General features: G+C 43.8%; 2 protein-coding genes across 5 annotated transcripts in view; one reads left to right on the top strand and one right to left on the bottom strand.

The window, feature by feature from the left end:
* Positions 1 to 2,546, bottom strand: part of CFAP43 (cilia and flagella associated protein 43) — a 42,166-nt gene extending 39,620 nt beyond the window's left edge. For all 4 annotated transcript variants that reach the window (XM_027647985.1, XM_027647984.1, XM_027647982.1 and 1 more), the window contains exons 1-3: positions 2,416 to 2,546; positions 945 to 1,198; positions 45 to 141 (exon numbers count right to left, since the gene is read on the bottom strand). In XM_027647985.1, the coding sequence (XP_027503786.1) occupies positions 45 to 141; positions 945 to 1,198; positions 2,416 to 2,531 (467 nt within the window). In that variant the 5' untranslated portion in view covers positions 2,532 to 2,546. The remainder of the gene's footprint in view (positions 1 to 44; positions 142 to 944; positions 1,199 to 2,415) is intronic.
* Positions 2,547 to 5,696: 3,150 nt separating this feature from the next.
* Positions 5,697 to 12,361, top strand: GSTO1 (glutathione S-transferase omega 1). The gene is made up of 6 exons (XM_027648143.1): positions 5,697 to 5,827; positions 5,899 to 6,007; positions 7,653 to 7,875; positions 8,859 to 8,960; positions 10,997 to 11,103; positions 12,075 to 12,361. The coding sequence occupies exons 1-6, from the start codon at positions 5,794 to 5,796 to the stop codon at positions 12,226 to 12,228; spliced, it is 729 nt and encodes a 242-aa protein (XP_027503944.1). The 5' UTR covers positions 5,697 to 5,793; the 3' UTR covers positions 12,229 to 12,361.
* The last annotated feature ends 6,539 nt before the right edge of the window (positions 12,362 to 18,900 follow it).

Consider the following 18,900-nt stretch of genomic DNA (forward strand, 5'->3'; position numbering starts at 1 on the left):
ATTAAATGCAAATGGTATTAGAGATTTTTTTTTAAAACTCTTACCATACTGAAAGAACAAATTCTGGGATCGAGGAGTAACTGGCTAAATATGGGCCTGTGAAACTAAACGCAAGTAAGGTGTAGTCCAGCTGAGCACTACCTGAAATGTAAAAACAAAGCACACGGTCTTTTATTGCCCCAGACTTTACTGTACATTATCACAAATACTCTTCTCACTTCCCTTATATCCATTTTAATTCTTCAAAGATATCCTTCAGGCCCTTGATTTCTCTGCTTCACTCCACACTATTCTTTTGATTTGATCGTAAAAATGTTCCCTATGCATCACTTCTTGGATTTTTTTCTATTTTTTCTTTCAATAATACCTTGAATTTGAAAGTATTTTTCCCCAAGTACCCTGAAATCCTTTGCAGTCATAATTTCACTTATGTACATGAAAAAAACAAGTAGTATGATCTTTATTTAAATGACAAAGGAACTGAAACATGTATAGGATAAGCAACTTAACTAAGGAGAGAAATGTTATGAGGCAGGCAAAAATCTACACTAGATTCCAGACTTCAAAGTTTAACTGCAAGAACCCTCATTGCTTTCACATCTCAGGTTTCTCATGTGGTTTTCAGCAGTCTGCTTCAGAGCCTACTGCAGTATGATTTTTTTTGCTTATTATAACTATATTTTCCTAAAACTAATTCCACTTAATTCCTTTTGTTTTCCTTTTAGATCAACTTTGTTATGTATTGTCATATTCCTCCCCAGCTTGAACCTAAGTAAAAGCAGTGCAGTGGAAAACTCCTTCCACTGCTTTCCATGAATCTTGTCCTGAGACAGTTCCCTGTCACACTGTTTTTTAAGTCTTATAAAAAAACATAACTTCAGAAACTGGATTATTAAAGTATTGTTTTAATGAAATGGTGATGAGGAAGGTTACCACATCACTACCTTTTAATTCCGTCAGTTTATTCAGTTCTGGAAAATGGTGGATATATATGATGGGATTCAGCTTCTGGTCAGAAAAGGCCACCACTTCACTGCTGGCATTTGCTGCAAAGGCTCCCACTGGGCCCGTTTGACACTGCAGTGCTGTCGTCTTCTTTGTTTCAATGTCCAGGAAGAGGATGTAATTACCACAGGGGTAGCAGACAGTTTGATTGTTGATAAAGCCAAAGCTCTTGTTTGAGAATCCCTGAACCCAGCTGGAAATAGAGCAACTGAACATTAACACACTAATCAATGACACACATTTCTCAAAATGCTGTGCTAAAGGGAATGTTGTAGCCTAAGTTACATTGAACTCATGCTTGAGATTTTTAAGACTCATCCTCACAACAATGTTGCAAAACCACAATAACTTCAAGATCTTGTATTATGAGTCACCAGTTCAGTGTTTTCAAAAACACAGGGTCAATCTTACCCTGATGGAGCACAACAGACTGCTGTAAGAATACGGAGAAATGTTTGTATTTCTTCCAGTTTTCACTAAAAATAAAATTAGTTCACAGACTCTGGTCTTGTACTCATATATCACAGTAAAGCATATACCCCTATTCTGAAAGAACTGCAGAGCTACAATTTGTACTTGGGACCCTGTTGTGTTTGTCTAACCTTTTTACACTTTCATAGTTCATCTCATCCCCATAAAATAAAGAAAATACGAAGGCACAGCTTGTGTTTATATGAACCCAACCAGAAGGACTGTTCTGCTTTAAAGACACCAGTATTTTAACATGGCAAAACTCTGGAATGTAAACAGGATGTGTTACACAAGGTCTGAAATAAATTACTGAAGCAGAGTCAGCTTATGAACTTAAAACATGTCAACAAATTCATAACTACCTGCAGATGTTTTTACCTTTCAGAAATCGTGTGGATAAACATCAGGGTCCTTTTATCAAAGGGATTTATCACTAAGTGAGGATGTCAGTTTAGCCTGCTAGTACCACGGCAGGAAAGTTCCAGCAGTGTAACAGGCACCCTCTGTGCACAACACTGCTGTTACCACTTTCTCTTCTAATTTCCATCTCTGCTCTTCTTCCAAATGAGAGCATTTGACTGGGAGAGACCTTTGTTCTCTGTAATTGCTAGAAGCACTTTTATGCTCCTTTCACGAACATAAGCCAGCCATAAGATCAGCTCAGCTGCTGACCCTTTGTACTCAGAAGAAGATGGTACTACAGCCTCGGCACTCTCATACTTACAAACATATTAAAATTACTAGTCTTGAGATATTTATGTCCAGCAATAACTTCTTGTTATCTTTTCTGAGGACCTTCTGCTCTTGGCTTCTTTTGCTACACGCAAGGGGGAAATGGGAGCACGTGTTTTCTTCCCCTCTCCACCCGCGCTGCCCTGTCAGATCCCACCACCGCGGGGCCCCCGTGGAGGCTGTGGAGGCTGTGCCGGCCGCCCCCACCTCACTTCCAGCGCGGCCTCTTCGGCCGGGAGCTCCCTGCCGGGACCTGACCCCGCCGCCATGGCCCCCGACGCCGCTGCCGCCCGTGCCTTGGCAACAGCAACGGCGTCTGCCATTGGCCAGGCTCGGAGCGCACATCTGATTGGCCCGCGCTCGTGCGCCACCCAATCACTGAGCGCGGGCGGGTATTTAAAGGGCCAGCAAGACAGCAGTAGCTACTTCTGATCCTGGCCCAGTGACCGTGGGTTCCTTCTGTCGGTCACCCTGTGTGTCCCTACTCCTTGGCCAGTGTCATCTGCCCTTCTGTTAGTGAGACAGTTGAACTGTTCTTCTGTCACCTCTTGTGCCTTTCCTGGTGGACTTGTTTATGAGGAACACCTCCTTCCTTGGAGGTATTTACGAGTTATCTGGATCTAGCGCTGGATTTAGAGGCTTAGGGGCTACAGTGGTCATCATCATGGCTAGGCTTTGCAAATGAAGATTTAAGAAGGGCTCTACCCACGCTTGCTGCAAACGCGCTGATGGCTAAAAAGGCCAATGTGAGATAGACAAGTCTGGTTGCAAAAGGCACAATGGAAAGTCTCCTTAGGCAGTATTGGCAAGACACGATTCTTTCTGCATTGTCTTTTCTCCTCAAGAATGATTCCGCATGTGTTCTCAAAAGAAGCACAGCGTTATGTCGAGTATGTCTCCATGTCTCCCGACTGGAGGCCAGAGTAGACCAATGGTGATGATCAATAATGGCCAAAGCTGAGATATTGTTTCAGGGAGTCCTTGTATCTCCTATTTGGGGCTCCTCTCTTGCAGCAGCCAGTGGCAAGTTCACCGTAGAACATGAGCTTAGGGAGGCGGTGGTCCTTCATCCTGGAGATGTGCCCTGCCCAATGCAGCTGTGTTCTCAGCAACATGGCCTCAATACTCGTAACTGCTGCCTGTTCAAGAACAGATGCATTAGTCACATAATCAGTCCAGTGAACGTTTAGTACTGTATGGAGGCAGTGCTGATGAAAGCGTTCTAAGAGTTGCAAGCGGTGGCAGTAGATGATTCAGTTCCATATAAAAGAGTAGACAGTACAATGGCTCTGTAAACACTAACCTTTGTACTTTTCTTCAGGTGTTTATTACACCAAACCCTTTTATGGAATTTTCCGAAAGCACTACATGCCTTTGCTAACCTGTTGCCTACGTCTTTGTCAATCTTACCATCCGAGGAAATGATGCTTCCCAGATAATTAAACTGCTGGACTGACTTGAGCTCTGATTTGCCGATGATGATATGGGAATGATGGAAGACTTCCTGAGGTGTAGGTTGGTAGAAAACTTGTCTTCTTCAAGCTGACTTCCAGCCCAAAAAGCTCAGCAGCCTCTGCAAAGCAGGATGTTAAACACTGCAGAGCTGCTTCTGTGTGGGCAACAAGGGCGGCATCAGCAAAAAGCAGCTCATGGACAAGATGATTTAAGTCTTAGTATGAGCCTTCAGTAGCCTTAGGTTGAATAGGCTTCCATTGGTATGATATTGGATGTAGATACCATTTTCTACTACAGTGGTAGTGCTGGGTGAACAATTGGATTTGATGATATTAGCTGTTTCTTCCAACCTTAATGATTCTATAAGGTACTACAGTTCTTGGACTCTGTAAGATGGGGCTCCTGAAGCTTCAGAGAGCTGAGAAGTCTGCTGGAAAAAAAAGAGGAAGTACAGCTGTGGTCTTTCCCTGTGTACTTGTGGCTTCTAGCCTAGTAATACTGTAAGAACCTTCAAACACTTAAAAAGCAGATTTAACAAAATCTTCTTTTCCCTTTCCTAAGGGAGGAATATAATTTATAGTGCCTTGCCTGCTTGTGTTAGCTTGCTGTTACTTAGCTCTACAGTGGCAGCATGCAGTTTTGTAAAAGTGCTGTGTACTCACAGTGCTGTAGAGGAACAGTGGAGCATGACATTCCTGTCCAGAGGCAGCAGGACAAGCCTATTCCTTACCTTTTGTCTCCAGAGCTGCTTTGTGTGCCACACAGAACCAGGAGAGAATGAGGAAGTAGGTTTATTTTCTCTGGTGCCTCTGAGGGCCTGTTGTAGCATGTGGGTGTTGTAATGCTACTCTGGTTTCCCATGTGCCTGTGTCCAGGTTGTGAGTCAACAAACTGCTTGTGTATTTCTTAATTGCTATGAGGAATTTCAAATTAACTTTCTCTTTTTTCTTCACCTGAAATTTTGCTGAATCTTTCTTAAGGATAGGTACTCAGAGGAACCAAAAGTCCTAACAGGCAAAACTTCCCTGCTGTACAAGTACGGATCCACTGATGAGACTGGAGAATCCCCAGTCCCTCTATTAGCCTTGGGGGTTTGACAGGGATGTGTACATTGCCAGGAAGGCCAGGACTTTCTCTCCCTTTTGGCAAGGGCTGCCTCAGCCCTCTGGTCCCTACAAATGTGCTGTTTCCTAATAACAAAGAGCTCTGACCTGAAGATTAGGTGGAAGTGTGTGGAGCCCCGGGAAGGGAATCACTTTACTTCTCTGATTATGTATCAACTTGAACACTGTGTGTAAGACACATTAAGAGGAAAGCTCCTCGACTTCCACTGTTATACCCCAGGAAAAAACGGTATAAGGAAGGCCCTGGTGTGCTCATCTCAACCGAAGAGGGAGCAAAAAGGAAGATGAGCACTCCAGTCTGCGCTTTGGTTCTTTCTTTTGCTCTATGCACACACTGATGCTCCCAACAGGCCCCGTTTGCAGAACAAGCACGAATCCCTCTATGACTGCAAGGTAGTAAAGAAGGTAAATCTAACTTTTGCTGTGCCCCCTTGTCCGCTGGGTTATCTACTGTCTCCTCTTGTGTTTTCACCATGAAGCAGAATAGCTGCAGGAAAGAGAAATCCTCCTTGTTACTGTGGATTTTGCAGGGTAGTAGGTGATGGAGCACTGCCGTAGCAGGAGGAGGCAATGAGGAGAGCCTGGTGCCTCGTCAGCTGCTGGGGGCAGCGCTTATAAACAAACACCTGGCCTGCGGGGTGGAGTTCGGAGGTGGGTGTCCCACTTACACGGGGGAGCCAGCGGGGTTGTTGTGCTGAGGATATAACCACAGAGAGGGAGCACGGAGAGCAGCTTGACACTGCCTGTCCCAGCTGGGTGGGGAGGGCGGTCAGATCAAGTAGAGACCACTGGGCAAGTGTGGGCCGGGCCGGGCCGGGCCGGCGACACCGGGCGCCGGACCCCCGGAGTGAGAGGGAAGGAGAGAGGCGGGCCCTGACCTCCGCCCCGCTAAAGGCGCTGGCTCCGGCCCGCCCCGGGGCCTCCCTCCGTGGGCGGGGCCGCCGGCGCTGGGGCGAGGGAGGCACGGTGGGAGGAGGCGGATCGTGGCACATCGCATCGTATCGGGATGGCGAACGATCGCTCCCGCAGCCTGGGCAAGGGTGAGCGGTGCGGTGCCGGGGCTGTGGGGGGCGCGGGGTGAGTGCCGGCGCTAACACCCCTCTCCCCGCAGGTAGCGCGCCGCCGGGGCCCGTGCCCGAGGGGCTGCTGCGGCTGTACGGCATGAGGTTCTGCCCCTTCGCGCAGAGAACGCGCCTGGTTCTCCGCGCCAAGGGCATCAGGTGAGCTCTGCGCGGCCCCTGCACCCCACGGGGCGGGGGCGGCCCAACCTTCCCTTCTCTCCTAAATGGCTCTTGGTTAAAACAGTCCTGGAAGAACTGATTGAAAAGAGGTCTGCGAGTGGTTTTGCTCTAAAGCTTTTTTTTTGTGGGGGGGGGGAGGGGAGAGGGCTGTTCTGAAGCACATGTATGAAATTAACTATGTAAAGGCCCAAAGTAAACCACAGAATATGCTGAGTTGGAAGGGACCCACAAGGATCATCAAGTCCAACTCTTAGGCCTGCACAGGACATCCCTAAAAGGCCCTGTGCCTGCAAGCATTGCCCAAATCCATAGGGAAAAACCCCAAGCTGATTATTTTTTTTTTCTTCTCGTTGAGTAAACATCCCGAATGTTTACAGTAATAGCATTGGAGCTTATCCTGGGTAAATGTGAGTAGAGACATAACATACACTTTTGTTTGTTTTTGATGAGAGCAGCAGTGAAAGTTCTGGGAGCTACAAGTTTCTGTTGTGTTACTACCCAGCAAAACACAATAGTTAGTGAGTGGCCTTTTTGAAAGAGGAAATACACTGTGTTCTACAACATGGTTTCATTCCTGTGCTGTAGTGAGCTAATGGAATTCAGTACTTGTGTTTGTTTCTTTTTCAAGATAGCCATATCATTTCAGTGTTCTTAAATGAGGTCCAATGTTTCTCTCAGTCTACAACTTAAAAGTCACGTTTTTACATCTTTTCCTGATTCTGCCAAGTTGCAGGCCTCCCAGTGGTTTATTAACCAATGTAGGTCTGGGAGTTCATGTAACGTAGGGAATGCTTACCATTCAGAACTCCTGACAGCAAAGTGAGAGTTGAGTTCATTTTATTTTTTCCATGGGTCTTTTTATTTGAAAGAGTAGATGCAGTAAAACTTCCAGGCCAGTATAATTCTGTCTTTATTTAGTGCTGGGAGGTTTCTTGTAGTGATTCTGGAAGTGATTTATGGCTAGATGTTGTAGTTGCCTTCTGGTAACCTTTCAGTGGTTTTGAAGGTTCAGCTGTGTTTAGCAGACCTTTGGGTTTACTGGGAATTTTGTGGGGTCACACATATAGCACAGCATTTAACCTATGGCTTGTTAATCTTTTTATCAGTATCTTTTTGCCTTTACCCTAAACACCTATTTTAGGTTGGGAAGATAAGTAGGTAGGATGCTCTCCTGATTTGCTCTTTGGTTTAAGGACAGGTTAAAGTTCAGTTGCATTTCTTAATTGAGGTGTAGCTTATTGGTAATAAAGTGTTACTTTTTTAGAATGCCCTTGAACCCACATGTGATAAGTGTGCTGAGTTCTGACCGTTTTTTTTTAGCATGACAATAAGGGCTGCCTCTGTTGTGTGCTTGCAGACTGTGCGTGTCTTTTATTAGTTCAACAAACAACTCATTTTAAGTCAGTCCTGACTTTCTCCAGTAAAGTATGGCAGTATCTTATCTCTGTATCAAAGGATTAGTCCTGCAAAAGACTTCAGGGAAAATGGGGGGAGTGCAGGGGAATGAGGATTCAGGCTCTCAATACTGAACTTTTGAGGTGTAATGGCTTGTGTTTCACCATGGTATGGAGTGGACTGTAGCAGAACTGAGCCTGTCTGGGTCTTGGTTGTTTTGCTGTTTTAGCCATGAAGTAGTCAACATCAATCTGAAGAACAAACCTGACTGGTTCTTTGAGAAGAACCCCTCTGGGCTGGTCCCTGTTCTGGAGACCAGCAAGGGCCAACTGATCTGGGAGTCCCCAATCACTTGTGAATATTTGGATGAGGCATTTCCAGAGAAGAAGCTGATGCCTTCAGACCCATATGAGCGAGCCCGTCAGAAGATGATGTTGGAAGACTTCTCAAAGGTAGTGCCTGATCAGTAGTGTAGGATTATGTTTTTTACTTTAGCATCTCACCAAAAACTGCAGCTCTGTTGCTGAGGCTGCTTCCATCTTTTGAGGCAGGTCTTGTGTCTGGGAAAACCATTTAAATAACTGGAGGGGGTATGTGGGGTCTCTTGATGTGAGCACATACAAACCACTGTGTCTCTGAATTGCTCCCAGCACTTATGAGTGGGGATGGGTGCAGGAAGAGGTAGGATTTTGAGCATCGTACAATAGAGCAGAGGTTAGTAGAGGTTAGTAGAGGTTAGAAACCAGCTGAATACTTGAGACCTACACAGTGACAATTGCTGTATTTAACCCAAGTATTTGTGTTGGAAGTACTGTGTGAATGCAGAATGTGAGGAGTGCCTGATGGAGAGAGCCTACAACCATGGGTGAGAGATGGTATGTGGCTGTTGACATGTATAAGGAGGCTGGGTTTGGCTCTCATTTTGGTTTGGAGGTGGTTGACTGCAGTTAACCTCTCTGTACAAGCATATCCTTTGAGGAGTCTAGGAAGTGAAAGAAGTCAGCTTGGATATGAGACAGGAGAGGAAGGAACAAAAGATGCAAAGAGATGTGGACAAAGAAGGGGGATAGAAGGGAGGATATATTTGCAACAGACCTTTCTGGATAGACCTGGTGGGAGGAGGGTTACAGGGAATCATGTTGCAAGAAAGAAAATGTGCAGGTGGGAAATGTACCCTTCTTTTCACTATTCTCTTCTTATTACAATATTAAAATTCATTACTATTTGTATTAATTTTTCCTGTAAGCCTTCGCTTACCTTTTCTGAAGTATAGAAGCTTTTTATTAATGGACTTTATTTAGCTCTTTAAAGTCAAATCTTTAAAATTTAACTTGCATTTAATATCTTAACATCTAAGTTAACATTTTAAGTTCTGAGTGACTGAATTATATTATTGTAATAGGAACATTACAGACTTCATACTTTCCTTTTATAGATAACACCCTTACTTTTCAAGCATGTGTTGGCAGTCAAAGATGGACAAGACACCACAGCACTGAAAGCAGAGATTGCTGAAAAGTTTGGCAAATTCGAAGAGGTAAGAGTGTTTCATGATAATGAGTAGGTTGTCAGCCTTTGTGTGATCTCTTTTTTCTTTTCATGCTGTGGCCGTTGGAGATAGATCTCTTCTCATTTAGTTGGTAGCTACAACAAGGAACAATCTTTCAGTTTACTACTCCCAGCCTAGAATGCACAACCAGCACCATCAGAGTAAATGTCAAGTAGCTAAACTAAACTTTATCTGATGAGGAAGACTGCGTGGACTTGTGGAGATTTTTGAATTCTAGCTGACTGCTGTTACCTTGGCTGTCTTTGTTCTGCTTTAAATGTATGGACACCTTGCAGGATGTACTAAGGGCAAGGGCTGAGGAGCCTGAGCTGCTGAAGAGCATCTGTTCTGTAGCTCTGCTGAAATCAGTGCAGACATGCTGATGATATAAAGTCTTTTTCATTTGACAGATTACCTTTGGGGGGAGGAGGGGGGGAAGAAGCAGAATATAATCTGTGCCTTGTAGAAATCCAGCCCTGGACCATATTCTGCCACTCGAGGTGTAATGCAACTTCAGCAGAGCTCCAGCAGCTGTCAGGTGGCTTTGGTGCTGTATTAATCACTTGACAGTCCATGTCAGTAGTGGTTCTTGGCTAGTCTGAACAGCTGTTGGACTTGCCTTTGTCATGAACCCATTCCTTCTGCTTCTTTAGCATCCACAACTAATGCCTGTCTGAATCAATTAAGAAGAGTTGATAGAGTCATAGGACATGCTGAGTCATTTTCAGGGTAGTCTTGTTTGTCTGATCAGCCTAAGCTTGGAGTAGTGCAGATGACAAATGAGTTCTTGAGGGAAGTCATGTGTGTTTCACTTTCCTTAATGTTTAATAGAGTTGTATTTCAGGGAAGATTAATCTTCCCTTTTGATCAATGCAGTGAAATACTTGCTGTTCCTTCAGTGTTTCTATTTTACTATGCCCTGAAGGATTTTGCAGCAGCAGCTGACAGTCAGCTGAGGATGGGAGGCAGGAACAGAGCCGTGCAAACTTCCCTCAGCCTATTACAAGTGATATTCCAGAGGGGAAATGTTTCTAAACAGTTCTGTATTTCAATTTCTGCTGCCCAACAGAGGGGGCTGTGCTCCCATCTCTGCACCTGTGCAGTGGCTGGTTGTGCTCTGCTAGACACCTGGAAACTCAAACCAGCTCGATGCTTCCTGAAGGGCTGCTGTGACATTTCTACTCGATCACGGGGGTTAAGGCACAGGGAATAAATGCCATACAAGTATAGAATAGTGGTGAGTGTCCAAAAAGACAAAGATTTTTAAGGTCTCTTGAGTTTCACCTTTAAAATGCCTGAAAACAGAGGGACTAGTCTAATGAAAGAGGAGACCAAGCTCTGGAGGGTCATTAAAGCATGTTAAACTTGGATGACCATGGCACTTAAAAATGCATCACAACTACCAGTGTAATGGGAGAACTTGCTGGATTCTTTGTGACCCTGCTTTCTGTGCTGTGAGGATCTCTTCCTGGTGTAACTTACACTTGCTTCCTGTTGCCTTTGCACCTGGAATGAAATGCACTTTGATATGTAATGTTAGAAATGTTTCCCTAACACCACTTCGCCTCAACTGCCATGGGAAAAGAGTCCCTTCTAAAATGGCACTCTTACTTACCTGGATGTTAAATTTAGCTGGATTTATTGCTCAAGAAATGCGTGTGTGTTATGTTTGATTAGTCTGTGCCATTAATGACTTTTGAGGAGTAAGAAATCACAAACTGACAGATTCTGAGAGCTAAGTTCCTCTGTTTGTGCACATGCTGCAGATTGCTAGTGATTCATATTTTGTGACAGTTTTTGAATCTGTGGAAAAGAGTTGGACTGACAGTTTATGAAATAGCAGCCGTAGTATTAAGCTTGACTGTACTCTGCCAATATTGCACACACAAGAGAAATACAGTATATCCTTTATTTGCTGTCTGATCCCTACAGTCTCCCTGCATCCCTCTATGAAGTGGGTTTTTTGATATTGTTCTGTTGTACTTTTTCTTCTGGGGACAATTGACATTTCTGGCCCTTCACAGATTCTGTCCAAACGCAACACTGTGTTTTTTGGTGGGAACTCCATCTCTATGCTTGACTACATGATCTGGCCATGGTTTGAACGCCTGGAAGCATTCCAGCTGAAAGAGTAAGTACCTTGCCTAGCTTCTAGTGAGTTCTGAAGTGCCCCAGTATACATATTCTTTGCATACATGCAGCAACGAGACACTCATGGGGGCTGCTGAAGAAGGCTTGTATTATGTTGCAGTTGAGGGGAAGCATCTTACAAAAAAAAAGATGAGTTGTTCAAGGATCTTCTATAAATAGCCTTTCTTTCACCAGCTGTGCTTTCCTACCAAATAATTGTGACAGACCTGGAAGAAGTGGTTGAAATACAAGACTTTATCTCCATCCCTAGTATCATAGATGAAAATAGTCTTTATTTGAAGGGGATGGAGATACAGCAGCCTAAGTACAAATTTTTTATCCAAAACCTCAGATTATGCACATGAGGTGGTTTTTTTGTTGTTGTTGTTGTTGGTTATAGTTTGTTTTTAATATCTGTGGGTTTGTGGATTTAATCTGTTAGTCAGATCCTCAATTTCTTCAGTAGACTGTCTGTTTTGAGCTGCTGGGTTGCAGGGTTGTACAAACTGCACAGCTTTTCTTGGTATTCAAGAAGGCTCAGAGGTTCATGGGGGAAGAATTCAACCACTGCACACAGCATTTGCCTCAAGAGGCATTGTGAACAAAGCATTCCAGAGGGAGGCAGTGGAGCACAAGCCTCTGCCCTCAGCTCAGGGCAGATGATAAATAAGAGCTGTGTGTTTTGCAGCAGGGATAACAGGAAGCAAAAACATGGTGATACCTTGCACAATAAGTGCTCTATTGTGTTTTTGCTGGGCTTTGCAGAGCCCACAAGCTCCATAAGAACTCTTGCACATTCCAAATGCTAGTTTGTCTTCTATGGCCTGATATCTATACCTGTCACCTGCTCTAAGCTGAACATTGTACTGGGAGGGAGAAAGTAGTAAAATGGAATTGTTGAAGCTGTTTTCCTTCCTTCATGCCCTCCAAATTTTCCATTTGTGTAACTCAGTCTCTTCCCTTTTCCTGTAGCACTTTGAATCACGCACCAAAGCTCCAACGCTGGATGGAGGCCATGAAGGAGGACCCTGCTGTCAAGGCTATAATGACTGACACACAGACATTCAAAAACTACCTCCAGCTGTATTTGGTGAACAGCCCTGAGGCATGTGATTATGGGCTCTGAGGTGCCAGTAGGCATGAGCTTGCTAAAGTGTCAGTGCTGTTTTTCAGTACGGCGACTTAGTGTAATTTGATGTGGGCTCTTCTGTGGTTGCATTTCATGATTGGGAATAAATCTGTGCTGAAAAGCTGAGAAACCTGCTGTGAACTCCACTTCTTCCTGTCATGAGAAGGATGTGCTGGCTTGAAGCAGGAGATGGAAATTCATTGCCAGCCATATATATTGCATAAGGGAAGATGTTGTTACTCAGAGGTGATGGTCTGTAATCTCTGGCCTCTTTGTAGGCATTGCTGGTGGGCAGTCCCTGAACTGATGCTGTTATGTGATTTAAAAATTGTAATACTGGTGTCCTGAAATTGAATAAAAAGCAAACAATGTCTTTAAAGAGTTTTTCCTTCCGCTTTCTGGGCAGCTGTTAGTCACTGGTCATGCAGAGAGAGAGGAGCAGTGCACTGTAAAGGCTAAAACAGATAGTGTGGCTTGTGAAGTTAAGATGTTACTTAGTACAAACTACCTCTTTAGACAGAACTACTGCCAAACCACTGACCTCGCAGCCCTGTTCACTTATCCCTGCTGAAGTCATGTTCACAGGGACCATCTAATAAAATTCCACTTTGGGGTAGATATGCTAAGGGAGAGTGTATGGTTGTAATCCTTCTCTGTCCTTCTGAAGTTGGGTAGTGTTTATTCTAGGTTCTAATCTAAGGGCTGGAGTAGGGAGTAAAGCGAACAGAAACCATATCCTGAGCAGAAGGACATTTATTTTTTGTTCTGCTCCAGAACTCAAAGCATTGCTGTATTTGCCAAGGTGTAGATGAAATCAGAGAACAGAAGTAGAAGGAGTTCAGTCAGAGCATTATGTACTGGTGGAGTCTTGCTGCTTGATGAGGAAATGAATACATTCTGTTCCATCAGGTAAATTGCAGGATCAGAGCTTGTCAGTTGAACATCTTTTGAAGGTATCCTCTGTACTAACGTAGCTGTGTGGGGACAAGATTGTTTGAATCACAAGTAATCACAGGAAAAACTTGTTCCTTTTTTTTCCTTTTATCCTTTTTTCCTGTCCACATAGGGGATTAAAAGATCTATTACACCTTCTGATGTTGCTCAGTTGTGTATGTCCATCAGACCACTAGCAACCCAAACTAGCCAAAATTCCAGAGAATAAGCATGCAGATAGATACAAGGCAAAGCAGCATGTCCAGGGGCAGGGCTGTGGTTCCTGTGGTGCTGAGATACCCAGGACTGTTCCTGTCTGTCTCCCGTTGCAGTGAGGTAAGGTAGCATAACAGAAGGTAGTGGTTCATGGATTTCATGGTAATGGAGGCACTGGGAGTCTTGGAGCTTTTCTGGAGAAAAGGTGGACTAACCTTTTTTTTACCATTAACGTGTTCTAGCCCAGCACATTAAGGAGGTGCATGCTTGTGTAATTTCAAGTAGGAAAGCAGATATGAAAGGCAGATTTGATGAGGTAAAAGAATCAGTAGGAACTTGGTTTGTCAACCTGCAGCTATTGGAGGGGCTTGTTTATGCTCTTATTAGCTTTAATTCAAACTATGTGACTTTTTCTCTCCTGTTTATCTTTGTGACTTTTAAGCACATCTGGCACTACTTAGAGAAATAATTATCACTCTGCTGTTCCTTCCAGAATGCCAATGTCTTCTAAAAAGTTTCCCAGTCGGAATGTGATGGTATTACGTGTTCTGTAGATTGTCATTAGAGAACCCAGAGGAAGCATAAAGCTGTGAAGTGTGTTGTCAGGATGTGGATCTGGCCCTTTTCATTAGATGAAAGCAGGGTCTGAGCTTTATAAAACCACTGTCTCTGAAGTAGTGGTGGTGGGATCTCAGTGGCAAACTTCCAAGGATTAACTGCAGAACATTTTGGTTTTATTAGCTGCTCTGCTTTGTGTAGGGCTTAAGAGCTGTTAGTATAGTGCTAGAAATATGTAACAGTTTGCTCCACTGTGTTGGACTCTAGCGGGAGATGTGACATTAGGGAGATCCAATAATAGGTTAAGAGCAGAGACTGGCATCCAAAAACTGAACTGACTAGGGCCAGACCATGGTAACCCAGAGACTGTGTTGTCCAAACAGAAAGATGTGCTCTTCCCATCTTTATTTAGTGGCTGTAGGGTACCATTATAAATGTGCTACCTCAGCAAAAAAAAATAAAATGAAATATTCTGCCTTATAATTTGCTATTAAATATCTGTGTTCTAAACCCTCAGGCAGACAGCTGGGGTCTTGAACTCATTACAGCACAGCAAGAAATGCAGGCCTCAGGCTAAGTGTTTTTAATGTGGTAATGAATATGCAACAGTTTGGCCCAGTTTTCAAAGGAAAACACAAGTTATGTGGAATGGACTGGCTCTCTCCTTTCAGTGGATGGGTGTAAAGGAGACACTGTATTAATTTGAAGAGGCCAAGAAAAGAAAACGCAAATCTTCAGTTTTGCTCAACAGAAGAGAAAGATGGAAGTCAATAAGGGAAGGGCCAAGCAGATGAACAGCTGTGCCCTTTGCTCAGACCTCTCCTTAAAATCTTCTGTGGATCAGATTGTACAACAAGTACAGTCTTTACTCACCACCTACTCCATATTTTGCCCTTAAAAATTGTTTCTGGTGCTATTGCTTTCGAAAAGAGTTTTGGTTTTATTTGGTTGGGGGTTTTTGTTTGTTTGTTTGTTTTTGTCAGGTTTTTGTTTATTTGTTTTTTGTTCCCTGTTATTGAGTCACCAAATGTAACTGCTCTTAGCACAGGCTAAAGGAGATAAATTCACTGTCAAGCAAAAAAGGACAGAGTTTGTCTTGTTAAAAATAGTGAGTTTAGTAGCATGATGGATAATAGATACTTCAGATTAGCAAGGCATTGAGCCTTGTTCTGTTCTGCATTTATAACATGTCTCTATATCTTTACTGATGTCCCTGAGATGGTTTTTGGTACCGTAATGGAAGACATGGTCCAGCCTTTCTTTTTTCATTATAATTTTAGGAACCCTTATATTGAAGCTGAGAGCAAGGCAGAAGGCAACCAAGATGAAGGGAGGGAGGAATGGGGATTCTAGGCTCTCAAATCTGGGAAGTTTTGCAGTTTTGGGTAAGCTGAGTGGGGACTTGCGTGAGTAGGACTGTGGCTATGCCAGAAGGCTCTTGCTTGGGGAAATTGTTGAGAAGCTTCTGTCCAGGGAGGTGTTAGAAAGCTCTGTGGTTCTTGTACTTAAAGTGGTAGTAACTGGAGATGGTGACATCTCAAATGTGACATACTAGGGACACCTGAAGCACTTGTGTGAATTCTGTACAGATGCCTGTAGATTTGTTGCTTTTTCTAATCAATTAAAAAGGAAGAGAAAAGGAAATCTCAGCTTCTCGCCGTGCCTCCTTTAACAGCTGTCTGTCCAGCCCACCAGAGGTGCCTGGCTGTGTGTGAGCACATGCATTGGGCATGTGGTGTTGGCACAGTGTTAGATGTCCTGGGCCTACTCTCCCAAATTTTCCTCTGTCATGGCATTTGTAATGTTTCCCCTGCATTAGCATGTTTGGAGAACTGTCTGTTTCTTATCCTCTCTCTTTTCTTTACTAGTAGCTCGAGTATTTCACTACTCTGTTCCTTGGACATGGATTTCATGTGGGAATGGCTGATGCAAATCCAGTCTCTTTACAGTTGTGAGGTCAAGTGCAATTTTTACTAAATCATCCTCGATTTCTATAAGATGGAAACAGTCTTTTCTACTGCTGGTCCAAAGCCAACAGGGACGGCAGTTTCTGCTTTATCTGAGTAAATTAGTGATGCCATGTGATGTTGTTAGATACTAAACCACTATGACTTACTAAAACATGAGTTTTAAAACTTGTCAGTGAGATGCAGCTGTGTTTGGGGTGGTGTGTGACATCTGTTCAGCAGTCTGCAATAGCACCGTATCTGAGTCCAGGAGGGAGAGAGAATGCAGCTGGTATTAAGGGACAGATGTACTGAGCCTGTTTTGTGCCTCTCACAGCATCTTCTGATGTGCAGGAGGCATATTGTGAGAATTACAGCACATGCTGCAGGTTTGCATCTTAGAAATGCCACTCTTGGCAAAGATGATGGAAAAAGCCATCTCTCCAGGGGAAAGGGAGCCAAGAACAGGGGCACTGAACAGCCACAAGCTGGGTAGGGAGCAGACAGTGTTTCCTGTAAGCTGCAAACCATTTGCATGAGTCACCTATGTGGCTGCACAGCAAATGCACAGGAAGGATGAGGAAAATGGAGGAAAAAAGCTGTCAGCTTCAGACTGCCTAAAGAATCAGTGAGGACCAACAGCAATGTTATGGCTTAATGCTGTCCTTCCCACAGGTCTCTGCAGCATTCCCATTACCCCAAAAGGTGCTTTTGTGCCTTTCCTCCTGTCACTCAAACCATCCTCAGAAGGGAGCTCTCAACAATAAGTGCTCTGGGCCAATTCACAGGTTGGAGTTTGGCTGGTTTTTTCCCCTCTACGTTCATCACACAGCTCTTTTCTGTGCCTGTTTAGGCTTAGAAACAGAGCTTGTCCCCTCTTCCTTCTAATAATAAAACCATGGTGATTAATCAGCTGTTCTTTGTGGGAAGACAGCTCTGATGTAACCTTTGTATTAAAACCCACAGATTTGGTGCCTCTCAATTCCTCTCAATTTGCTTTATGCATCTTGGCTGTTCTCTGCTCGTGTATCTCTGCTCTGTATCTCTTTCCAAGCCCTAAAGCTTTGCCAGGTGTGGCTTTGGCAGGACAGTCAGTGTGGGACCATAGGTAGAAAGCTGCATGTTGGACAAGCCTTGCTTTTTCTCTAGATTTGCATACAGGAGCTTCATAGCACTGACATGATGTGATACCCCTGAAGGAGAACTGAACTGGCAGGAATATCCTGCTCACAGTGCAGAACACCTCTGTTCTCTGGGAACGCCCATGTGAGGGAGGCCAGGCAGGGCTCTGTGCTTACAGGCACAAGAACCGCCCAGGGCTGCCCTGCTCTGCCCTGCCTGGTGTAGGCTGGCAGGGATGAGACTAGGAACATGTTAGCAAGCAAAATACCACCTCCCTGAGGATCTGGGAAATCCCTGTGTGCTGTTTGATTCCCAGCAGAGGGTTAGAGAGCAAGACTGAAGGTTAGGAGCCATAGAATGCATTTCTGCCTTGGTGCACCTGGGGAGGTGAACTGACTGATCCTGTGCCAGTGGCACTTGGGGACAGACCTGAGTTACCTTTTAGTCCTGCAAACAACAAACCATAATGCAGACTTTGTCAGAGAGGATGGAACATGCTCAAGACGTGGGCAAATCCTGAGCAGTACCCCGTTCTGAGACCAGTGTTACCAGTTTGGTTGCTAGTGGTACCTGACCAAATCAATGTTATCATGCTTGTGAGTCACCATATTGTCTGAGCTTCGTTTTTCTTTTTTATAGCACAGATATTTCTGCCTACTTGAAATAAAGGAGATTTTGTCTTTGTTTGCAGCTATGAGTGATAAAAAGTCATTGGATAAATTTTGAAGCTACAAATTATTTTCCTGGCTTTACTGTTCTGCCTGCCTCCTGGATGACTTAACACTTGACAAGTGCTAATTTTTATCAACATAAACATCCTGATTTGCATGGTAGCAAAATAACATTGTGCAGAGTTAGGAAAAAGCAATGCATTCCTGTGTGGAGAAACCCCACAATTTTTCAAAGTCTGCAGCTCTTTAGTATTAGCCACACATCAGAATTATGTATCTGACTACCATAAAGGATGTGTGATACAGGGGTATTTCATGCCAAATCTGTGAGAACTACCCAATATGACAATTACAGGGCCAGGCAGCACATGCTTGTGGAAAAGACTGCTTATTGCATTTGGAAGTGTTACCTGTCCAGTGAAATTTGTTACTGTGCTGGGAAACCAGGGAGGCAGACTGGATCTGCATCACCAGCTTTTCATCACCTTTTGGTACCACACAGGGGTAACTTGTTTTCAGCCTTAAATGTCACGGGGAAACTTGTGTAGAGTGAGGAGGACCAGGCTGTAGCAAGTTCAGCAGCTCATCACTGGAGAGATGTGCTACAGACATCTGTGTTAGTAGTTTCATCTACATGCTGATGTGATTCAGCTTGGCCTTACTGGCAGGACAGACTACCTTAGAGAGAAAGCAACTCCAGCCTGAAGGAACTAATCTAAGAGAAGTGTGTACCTCTCAGGGAGTTTGGAGAGGGTTGTAATGATGGACTTCATCAAACTCATGATTTAGGAATTTTGGGACACTGAGGGAACACTGAACTGTGTTTAAAAACCTTCATTAAAATGAAAAGTTTCACAGTTGACATTATACCTGCCATTTTTGTATTATTTGATCTATTTCCAAATTTCCAGCATTTAATATGCTGTTTTCAAGTTTTCAAATGAAGTAGCAGTCAATGCCCAATGTCAACTTCACAAGGACAGTCTGGAGATAGGACATGGAATAATAGACAGTTACTGTGATTTCTGAGTTTAAGGCTTGGATACACAGATGCAGACCAAGGAATTATATAAGTGTTACAAGGAGACTTTATATGAAGCTTTTAATGATCAAAGAGGAGTTTTACTGGAAAATAAGGGAGAAGGAGGTAAATGTTACTTGTATTCTTGACCCTAAATAAATATTGTAAATGACAGAGACCTCTCCTGTAGTTATTGAGTCAG

This window comes from Corapipo altera, unplaced genomic scaffold, assembly GCF_003945725.1.
Source record: "Corapipo altera isolate COAL_440 unplaced genomic scaffold, ASM394572v1 56, whole genome shotgun sequence".
In the NCBI taxonomy this organism is placed as follows: domain Eukaryota; kingdom Metazoa; phylum Chordata; class Aves; order Passeriformes; family Pipridae; genus Corapipo; species Corapipo altera.